The sequence below is a fragment of the Maylandia zebra genome, linkage group LG2 (genome assembly GCF_041146795.1).
Source record: "Maylandia zebra isolate NMK-2024a linkage group LG2, Mzebra_GT3a, whole genome shotgun sequence".
NCBI lineage: Eukaryota > Metazoa > Chordata > Actinopteri > Cichliformes > Cichlidae > Maylandia > Maylandia zebra.
Window position 1 is genome coordinate 31637201 of NC_135168.1, and position 11091 is coordinate 31648291.

Consider the following 11091-nt stretch of genomic DNA (forward strand, 5'->3'; position numbering starts at 1 on the left):
GTGTGATAGTTAATATGTCTAAATTCAGGTACTTCCATCTTTACAGTGTCATCAAATACTCAACGATCATGGGAAAAAGAAATGTCCTGTGCAGACATGTGAAAACTAACTACACCCCATGATTCAGTAGCTTGTAGAACCACCTTTCGCAGCAGTAACTTAAAGTAATTGTTTCCTGTATGACTTTATCAGCCTCTGACATCACTGTGGAGGGATTTTGTGCCGCTCTTCTTTACAGCCATACATTTATACACAGCTCTCTTAAGTTCTCACCACAGCGTTTCATCAGGTCGATGTCCGAACTTTGACTGGACCTTTGCAGCTCCTTGATTCTTTTCTTGTTCAGCCATTCTGGTGTAGATTTGCTGCTGTGCTTGGAGTCATTGTCCTGTTGCATGACCCACTGTGGGCCAAGCTTTAGCTGTCAGACAGATGGCCTCGCATTTGACTCTAGAATACAGTGGAACCCCGGCTTACGAAGACCCCATTTAACGAAAAATTCAACTTACGAAGGCACTTAACGGCAATATTTCTTCCCCGTGGTACGACAAAATGCCCGTGTAATGAAATAGATAAAATAGAAAATTTAAAAAAATTAAATTAAATTACATAATGTTATGTACATGTACACGTACGTATGCATGCATGCATACGTATGCTTTCTTCAACCTCCACCACTTCCACCTCCACCAAGAACTTCGTCTTCAGACTCTACAAAACAAAGACTGAGTTTCTGAAAATGTTAGCTTCCACTAAGTAACATGATGTGGCTTTTGGAGATTTTAATAATGTTTATTCAAATGATTTCTGCCTCTACAACTGAGGAAAGTGCAGTAACAATGATACACACAAGCCTTTTATTTTCTCTGTTATCCACTGAGTCGTAAAACGTGATTATCAGTATTGGTCAGTCTTTGATCCACTCGTGTGTTTCTATCTATCCATCTGCTAACCGGTCTACCTAGCATGTCACCTACTCCTTTGGTTTGCCTTCCTGTCTTGTGAAAAGACTTAAAGTTCCTCCCCCTCAGCTGGGACTCTGCCTGCTGTAATGAAGAAGATCCCTTAGCAAACCGGCGCATGTGTTTCAGTGTATTACAGACCGAGTCTTTTGTATATCTGTGCGTGTTTGGCTTTACATCATCATCGTCTCCTAATCTCCTCGCGCCATCCCATCTTGCAGGTTTTAGAGTCATTAACTTCTTTATCAGAATTTGCCAGCAATCCGCATTACTGTGCCAAGATAATTGGATCAGAGTCTTCTCCTGGGTACATGTGTAAAGGAAAAAATGCGAAATTGTGGCCTCTGCTATGAATCACTGAGCAATCTGCATTTTTAGCGAGTCAACTTCATCACGACAAACATGAAGCAGCTTCGGATGACCTTGGCTTACATCAAAACTTTTCTACACAGGAAGTTTTGACTATTATCCACAGTACAGTCGCCTGCTTTGCTCTCTGCAGTGCATCTTCCTCTCTGATGAATCCTTTTCCTCTCCACAGGAGCCCGGTTGCAGTCGGCCATGGTTGCTACTGTTTGGCCCTGCTGAGGTCTGTGCCAGCCGCAGCCTACATAGTGCTGGTAACTGTTCTGCGCTATCATCTCTTCATATGGAGTGTCTTTTCACCCAAATTACTGTACGAATCCATGCATCTCCTGCTGACTGCAGGAGTCTGTCTCTTCTTCATCACCATGGAACAAAGCCCCAGCTCAAGTAAGTCTTAGGAAGCCAAAGACTGAAAATCCCCCCTAAAGGATCAGACTTGGTCTTATACTGTGTGGGACTTTCAGCCTGATCCACGCTACAGTGTACTCACCTTCACTCTCTAAGTTAATTCTGTTCACATTATGTGAATAGATGTTTGTGAACTCTGTTGCAAAAAATACTTCGGGGATGCACTTTTAATGTATTTTTGAGAAGCATATTTAAATATTTAATTCTTTTCCAAAAAGAAAAGTGTTGAAGAGGATGAATAAAAATGAGATGATGTAAAGATTTTAGAGGGGTTTTTTTTTTTACATACCTCAGGGATGAGTGTACAGTGAGCAGCAACGGGCGCTTTGACTCCATGATTAATTGAATGACTTTGATGTTACACTGGAGAGCTTGATGTGAATGTGCTGTGAGCGTTTGATAATACTTGTTTTAGTCTCGACTTGCACCCTCATAGTTGTTTTCACTTATTCATGCTGAGCTTTATAGTGGTGAAAATGTACAGACTAATTCTGAGAAATATGCGATGTCACTAAAGTGAAAAAGATCTTACTTAACGGTAGTTTGAGCACACGTGCAAATACTAATGATTATGACTCAGTTCCATTTAGCTGCTTCAGTTTCAGTCACGGGACCTGATTTTTCTTTCTGAAAATCTTGTGAATGCGATAACTTGAGAACAAAGCAACGTAGATTTTGATTTGATACTATAGGCGTGTTTTCTAGGAGGCTGGCAGTTGTCCGAATTGTTCGCCTCTATGGTAGAGATCAAATACTGGAAATACCGCCTTAGATATTTTGCCATCTGTGTTCTTATCACGTTGTTTCATGCAGGCTATATGAATGTGAATAACCAACCTTTTTACTAGATGGAGTTTAAAACTATATACCACAACAATAAAATGATTAGATTAATAATAAAACTTCTTCCTGCTGAAGAATCAATTTGCTTTTCCTTTATTAAGTCTTTGATCATCTCTTAAGTAAAACTAAATAAGATTGACTTTATTTATTCCAAAAGTTAGAAAGTTACTGTGAAAAACATGAAAACCAACCTAGCAGTTTTTTATATTGGTGACTAAAGTTTTTGTATACAGCGCCAAATCACAACAATAGTTACCTTGAGGCACTTTATATTGTAAAGTAAAGACCCTACAATAATCCAGAGAAAACCCCAACATTCAGCTGACCCACTATAAGCAAGCACTTGGTGACAGTGGGAAGCAAAAACTCCCGTTTAACAGGAAGAAACTTCCAGCAGAACCAGGCTCAGGGAGGGGCGGGGCCATCTGCTGTGAGCTGTTGTTTGTTTTATATCACAAAACAAAACAGCTCAGAAAAGTCAAACACACACAAGAGAAGTTACACAGAAACATGAGATTAACATCTCTGACCCGACCCACTCTGAGACCTCCAGAATCCCAGTCCATCCATGTCGCTGCAGTGCTTTATGAACTCTGCTCACTGCGTTTCCTTTGGGCTTAGTACGGACAAGTTTGATGAACTGATTGTCTTCCACACACCACAGGTTACCCATGGAAAAGGCATTAACTATGATCCCAGAAGCGAGCAACATGACAACATAACCCCCTGTAAACTAAGTTACAATTTCCATGAAATGAAGTGAGAGAAGATTTCTAAAAAGTACTTCATGCAAAGCAACAAGAAGAGTTTTAATAAAGTAGCATAACCTTCATATTTGGCCTGTAAACAGTCAGGTAATAATAAAGGTAGCACTGAAGCTCTTTTCCTTGGCATTCAACCAGCTCAGCTATGGCTGCCAAACACTTTTTTATGTTTTGACAATATTTGACAATTCGACCACAACCTCAGTTGCCTTTTGTCACAGCACGATGAGCTCAGGTGTAAATGATAAAAAAAAAATATCATCTCAACTTCCTGTTGCTCATGCTGGCTGCTGCGTCTTACGGGAGTCATTGTTGGTATTTTTAGTACTACGTGTGCTTTCTCCGTGTTCATGTTAAAACACCTGCTGTGAGAAAGTGTGTGTGTTGTCTCGGTTTAAAAGGTCCAACAACATTAGCAGAAGTTCGAGGGGGACGTCAATCAAGTGGAGCTCCTTTGTGCCCACTCAGTCTTGAGAAAAGAGTCTAATCAGGCAAGTGTAAGTGAAAACAGCTGTGTGGGTGTAACATGGGGGTGCAGAGTGGGAGTTTTCGAGCACATCGCACAATATTTCCAGTACACTGCACTAAACCGTTAGCTAAACTGTGTTCTTTTCTTTCTATTACTGTTTTTGTAACTGTAACCATCCAGTGTCTGGTGACATTCTGAAAGATGTGGACACAAGAAGTTCAGACTTTGGTGTTCGATATGTTCAGATGAAATGAGCAGTTATGTCTGTGGGTCTTCTTGTGTCTTTGCTGCATTAGCCTCCTTTACGAACTCGTATCCCAGTAAATGACCACATTCATATGAAGTTGAGCTCAGTAAAGAGACGCAAACAGGAAAGAGTTTGATGTTGTGTATAAACCTAAATAACTTTTGTTCAGCTTCAAATCCAAATTTCAGCTTTTGATAAAAGGACGAATAATGCTGTTGTTTTTTTCCATTCAGTCTTTTTTGATTTTATGTTTCACTGAAGCTTTACATGTTCTTACTGCACAGAGGCAGCATTTGTTTGAGCTCACTGCTGTTTGTCTTTTGATTTCTACTTGCAAAATTGTGAAATTGCAGCTGGTAAAAATCCAAAACTGTGTGGCGGTTTATAAACACTGCAGAACAAGTTCCAGAAAGACTGGGTTAATAATTCCTCTTCTTTTCAGTAGGGCTTTATTTCACATGATGAATTGTTCTCGTTTGGATTTCGATGCACGACTCGTAAAATTTTGTGTCTGACAGAGGGCCGCGGACATAAACTTTGTTTAACGTCCACTCAATCTGTTTCTTCAGTATAACTGAGAATCCCACCAAAGTAAAACTGGCATGTAAGCTGGCTTCGATCCAAAGCAATAAGAGTATGGAGCCAAGAGAGCAAACAATGTGTCCCTGTCCAAGTACTTAATGGAGCTCACTGTGTGCTTGGACTCTTGTTTTGAAAGTAAAGTCTGAGTTGCAGTGAAGACTGGAACACTCATCAAACCTCCTGTTTGGCTTCAATTTTGTATAATTTGTTAAAAGAAAATATCCCCGCCTCCAACACAAAAAGCTAGACTTTTAATCCAGCGGGATGTGGTGTAAAGTAGAAAGTAAGACATCATTCCAGCAGTTATTTTGTTGACTCATGGGCTTTTGACGTCGACGAACAGAAGCAACTGCTTCAAAGCTTCTTGTTGATCATAACCTGGCAGTTCTAACCAGGAAAAAAAATCAAGTTGAAAGACTCGGTATGCATCTTTTCACCTCCAGACACCAAAGTGAATCTCATGTTCCCGCCCCAACACTTGTCACTCACCTTGATGAGCTGTCTGCATTGAAACAGCGTCTCACCCGGGGCGAAGATCACTGACTCCCTCCCCCCGAGGCGTCAGAGAAGCAGGTGCCAAACTGGGAAAAGTGGGGGAAGAGGAGGCAACACTGGTGTTCCATGTTTTCCTGAATAGATTTTTGTTTGATGCGAGGTGAGCTCGTCACCTTTTATTTTGCCGCCGTTGTTGTTGCTGTGACTCACCTTGACAGGGACCTCACTGCTTACTACATCGGCACAGAATGGAATTTAAATGCCCCGAGCATCATTGGAAAGTCAGACAAACAAGAGGATTTGCATTTGAATGCAGGGGGGGTCAGGGGCAGACACACGCTGCATATGGATCACTGCAGGTGAGCTGGTTTGCATTACAGGGAGGACACATTTAGCTTTTTTTCTTCTTTCTTTTTTTGGTGGAGCCAGCCTCAAAGCTAAACTGGCAGCATCTTATTGTCAAGTGCCTTTTTCCTCTCGTTAGTTCAACGAGGAATCTCACAAAGATATCAAAGTGTGATGTAAATAGTTGATGAACCAGATAATGATCTACAGGATTATTCTGTCAGCATGCTTCACTTCGCTCGACTTGTCCAATGGTCTCGCACTGTCTTTACAAGTCGAGCTCTTGATCCGACTAAATCTGGATTCCCATACTGTGTTTTGTTTTGTTTTTACCAAGATCTCCTCCTGTGATTGTAAAGTGATTTAGAAAAATTTAGAATGACAGCAACACATTTTCTCAGATGGAGATCGATTTTCTGTTTTTTGTAAGAATAAAACATTATGAACCGCTCTGTGGGAACTGCAGCGCCGATGATGAATTATGCTTGAAAAGAGTAACATCCGTCTGTATCTCATCGGCCTCGTGAAAAATCTTGTGAAGCTGCGTTATAATCCTGACCAGTTCTGTTGAGTTTGACAAACTCCTGCAGTCGAAAAGCTTGATTTATAGTACTGCGCTGAATCCCTGCGGAGCACGCACCGTGGTGGGTGACATCATTGTTTGCAATGATACTTGAGTGCGGATGTCTCTGCGCTGCCCTGTCATCATGAGTAAAAGTGAGCTGATCAGGCTGGAAATGAATGATAGGATAGCTTATGAATATCCAGCAAAACAAAGGTTACTTTATCAAAATGCAGGAAAAAGAGAAGACTTCAGTAACAGCATGGTACTAAAAAAAGACAGTATGGCACATGTCCACATTGTAAGAATATCTTAGAAAATAGAATAGAATAGAATTCAACTTTATTGTCATTGCCCATGTCTGGATATAGCCGTTGGTGAAATCACCTGTTGCATCTGTGCTCCACAGCTGGTTACAAGCTAGCGTTATGCCAGCTAATGTTAAACATGCTAAATTATGCTAAAATTCACCTTCCCACTGTTTGATTAGATTTTTATCCCGTATGAGAGTTTATTGTTTGAGTCCAACAATCTTCTTATCCTTTATTTATCCAGCTAAAAGTCTCGCTGAGATTAAATCCTTTTTTCCAAGACCTAGTCGAGATCCACTTTAAATAAATGGTAAATGGCCTGTATTTATATAGCGCTTTTACTAGTCCCTAAGGACCCCAAAGCACTTTACATATCCAGTCATCCACCCATTCACGCACCCATTCACACACTGGTGATGGCAAGCTACATTGTAGCCACAGCCACCCTGGGGCGCACTGACAGAGGCGAGGCTGCCGCCTAAAGTTTCATTAAAGCTGGCTAACAGCAGCTAACACAGGCTAACAGCAACAAAAACAGCAGCACTTACCAACAGAAAAGTTTACGATATCCTCAACAACTGACGTCAGTGTCCTTGTCATCAGACAGAAGTAAACTTTACTTTAGACTGACATATTGGACTCCTTTCAGAAAGTTTTACAGTTTCCTCCGGAACAAATAGTCACTCGAATTGTCACTTGAATTAGGAGGGATGAGAAAACAGAATTCAGTTGACTGCAAGCTGCAGTTGTACATGCTGTAACTTTAAGCTTTAACATTAGCATATTTATTGTCACCATGTTTGGTTAGTTGGAACCAGAGGTGATTACACTTGGATAAAAAGGCAGAGTGCTAAGTCATTAGCTAACGCTAGCCACTGTAGTTAGCAAGTGGCATTGAGAGTTTTTACACATGCAAAGTAAGACACACAAATATCGAACATTTAGTGCTAAAAAATAGACAAATAAATATTAAATGACTCACAAAACTCATGCGCAAACGTCTTGGATAACCTGTACCACTCACGCCGCAATATCATTTGTAATTCTATAATTCCACACTAGGCTCTAGCTACCTTTGTCAGAACACCCGACAGTCAAAGCTGCCACTACCACTGTCCAGCTGAATTATAAAAATTAAAAAGGTGATCACATTCAGAGAGGGGACACTATCTATAGAGACCAAGGTAGTAGTTTCTTTTTGTTTTTTAACATGGGACTCTGGGGATTGATTTACTTGATTTACTGCAGTTTTTCGCACTTAAGCTTTAGCTTCATTTTTAACCTTCTTAAGTTGCTGCTTGAAAAATATCTGCTATAGAATTAGTGCTTTCAGGGAGTTGTGGCAGCTTTATTTGATTACTTTTGTTAGAAAGTGCATGCCAGATCATCTCTATAGAACACAGTACACTATAAATCATTTAAAGAATGCAATAAGCTGTTGTCAGGTGAAGCAAAGGGGTTTTATTGATCAGTCGTCACTTCAAAACAAGAGGAGGAGATGATGTTTGAAAACCAGAATTGTTGTCTGCGTCATTGTAGCTGAAATGCTCGGCTCACAGTAAAGAGCCGAGTTCGTTTGTTAAGTTATTTAATCTTTTTGAAAACTTCACAATTCATCTATAAAACGATCAGAAGCCTCGGAACAGCTTCTCACCAGCGTGATGAGGCAACACTGTGACAGTTTAAACTCCTTCCTCTGTATCCAAGTATCCAGCAGACCATGAAATAGATCCGAATAATTGTTTTGTTCACATGGTCGAAAGCTTTTAGGCATGTGTTGTACATCACATCATAACCTGACTGTGTGTGGGGTTATTTTTGCCCATCTGTGTTGAGATGACTCTTGTATTTCTGTGTGACCTGCACTCCACATTCCACAGTGATGTCAGTCTGTTTTTAAACCTTTTTGTTTTCTCCTGTTCATAATTTGGCAACAGCCCTCATGTTTTCTTTTGTTGTATTTTGTTTTTTCCTAATCTAGCCTGTGGTAAACTATGCAATTCATACTGTTTCTGTATTCAAACACTTCACTCCTCTGTCTGTATTTGATGAATTAGGTGTTTAATCAGATAAAATCTGCCTTTATGTTGAAAATCCCTCTTTTATATCTGTAGTTTTCTGAGTTAGTGTTTGGGGTTTGTTTATTAATGTGAAAAGTGACAGACCTACAAGAATCATCTGTTTATGTTCTCCATATTAAAATAAAAGACTTCCTCTGCAGGATTTGTGTGATTCCTACAAGCTGTTACATTAAGTGTTTTGATAAGGATGTGCACACGTTCCTCCTGTGATATTAGTGATTAGCTGCCCATTAAATTGTCTTTCAGCTTCTTGCATCCTGGGTGGAAGCCATCTGTCTTGATTCCTCCTGCTCTGGAGGATGGATGACATATGATGCACTTTTCACTAGAGTCTCAAAGTTTCCTACTGATTTAGTAAAATTGGACATAAAACCATCTGTGAAAGGGCACCTAGCGTATCTTAACATACAGTATAGAAGTAGGAGGATGATAATTTAGTAATCATCCCTCTATCTGCTATCCACCCACTAAATAATTATTTTATGCCTTCAGGAGCTGGACTTCATTGCCACCATTAAAGGAGCCACACATTCCACGCTCTGCTCGCTTCTGAGTAGGAGTCTCTTTTAAAACCTCCAAAGCGATGATGCACCCAAGATGTGTTATAGCCCTCATGCCACAAATGTAAGGCACACAAAGCTGAATTCAGTGAGCTTTTAATTGAAAATATTGACTCGAAACTAGAAACCAGCTGGAAATAATAGATACACACGTGAAAGCATCGATATGGTTGGTTTGTGCAGTTTTAGGCCATACTGAAGTACACATATCTAATATTTTCTTCTTTTGCTTGTTTTCATGATGCACGGTGCTCTATGTAGGCTGTTAAGAGTTTCCTCTTGGCTGAATTCAAGCAATTCAAGTTGAATCCAATCACCTTTTTTCTACAGCTTTTGAGTAATCGTGCCTTCTAGCTTGCTCTGAGGGATTGAGGTGTTCCCAGGCCTTAGGGCCCACTTTTCGATTCCCGGGTTTACGAGAGCTTCTGATCAGATGAGCAGACTCCCGTCCAATTGGCAAAGGTGCCGCCAGGTGTCCAAACAGTCAAACTTCACTTTTCAACCTCAAGTGGCGAATAAAGCCTTGATTGATTGATTGAATGAGGTTGTAATTCTTTTGGCCTTTTCTGTGGCTTTATTGGGGACAGAGAATCTCAACCATTGGTCCTTCATTCACCGATATGAGCACAGAAATGTGCATACTGTGAAAGTGCCCACAGAAAATTACTCTGGATTCATGAAATGTGAGCTCTGACCAGTTTCATCCTTACCTCCATGCATACGTTAGTGAATCTGAATGTAAGTAAACACATTCATTCAGAGGTGTGTCATGGAAAAGTACTGCTGCAACAATAACTCTTCATTGACTGAAACTAAAATTGAAGAGTGTCCGTGGATGAAGCCAGCAAAGGTCTACCTCCTCGTATTTTCCTCAGGCAAGACGATGGATAACAAACAAAAGAAAGAAGTGATATTTAAGCTGCACTAACTGAGTCGGTGAAGGTTGTGTCCACTGAGACACGATGTTGCTGTATACTGTAGCTGGGTAAAAAAAAATACACAAAGCTCTGACATCAAAAACAGACTGGAAGAAAAGGAGGGAAGCGGGAGGAGGATGAGCAGCTGATTTATCTGCTCAATGTGAGAAACTCACCACATTTATTTTAAAAAAGTCCATAAGTGGGAAATTACTAATAAATTAAAGTGTAACTGATGTCAACCAGGAAGGATGTCCTTCTTTAATGAATGCAGTTTTAATACGCTAAGCATACAAATGAGATACAGTGGGGCAAAAAAGTATTTAGTCAGCCACCGATTGTGCAAGTTCCCCCACTTAAAATGCTGACAGAGGTCAGTAATTTGCACCAGAGGTACACTTCAACTGTGAGAGACAGAATGTGAAAAAAAAATCCATGAATCCACATGGTAGGATTTGTAAAGAATTTATTCGTAAATTAGGGTGGAAAAAAAGTATTTGGTCACCTCAAACAAGGAAAATCTCTGGCTCTCACAGACCTGTAACGTCTTCTGTAAGAAGCTTTTCTGTCCCCCACTCGTTACCTGTATGAATGGCACCTGTTTGAACTCATCATCTGTATAAAAGACACCTGTCCACAGCCTCAAACAGTCAGACTCCAAACTCCGCCATGGCCAAGACCAAAGAGCTTTCGAAGGACACCAGGAAAAGTATTGTAGACCTGCACCAGACTGGGAAGAGTGAATCTACAATAGGCAAGCAGCTTGGTGTGAAAAAATCAACTGTGGGAGCAATCATCAGAAAATGGAAGACATACAAGACCACTGATAATCTCCCTCAATCTGGGGCTCCACGCAAGACCTCATCCCGTGGGGTCAAAATGATCATGAGAACGGTGAGCAAAGATCCCAGAACCACACGGGGGGACCTGGTGAATGACCTGCAGAGAGCTGGGACCAAAGTAACAAAGGTCACCATCAGTAACACACTACAACGGCAGGGAATCAAATCCCGCAGTGCCAGACGTGTTCCGCTGCTGAAGCCAGTGCATGTCCAGGCCCGTCTGAAGTTTGCCAGAGAGCACATGGATGATACAGCAGAGGATTGGGAGAATGTCATGTGGTCAGATGAAACCAAAGTAGAACTTTTTGGTATAAACTCAACTCGTCGTGTTTGGAGG

General features: G+C 40.8%; 1 protein-coding gene across 1 annotated transcript in view; it reads left to right on the plus strand.

Annotated features, from left to right (window-relative positions):
• Positions 1–8575, plus strand: part of pigg (phosphatidylinositol glycan anchor biosynthesis class G (EMM blood group)) — an 89208-nt gene extending 80633 nt beyond the window's left edge. The window contains exon 13 of the mRNA XM_004563181.4: positions 1504–8575. Within this exon, the coding sequence (XP_004563238.2) occupies positions 1504–1726 (223 nt within the window). The 3' untranslated portion in view covers positions 1727–8575. The remainder of the gene's footprint in view (positions 1–1503) is intronic.
• The last annotated feature ends 2516 nt before the right edge of the window (positions 8576–11091 follow it).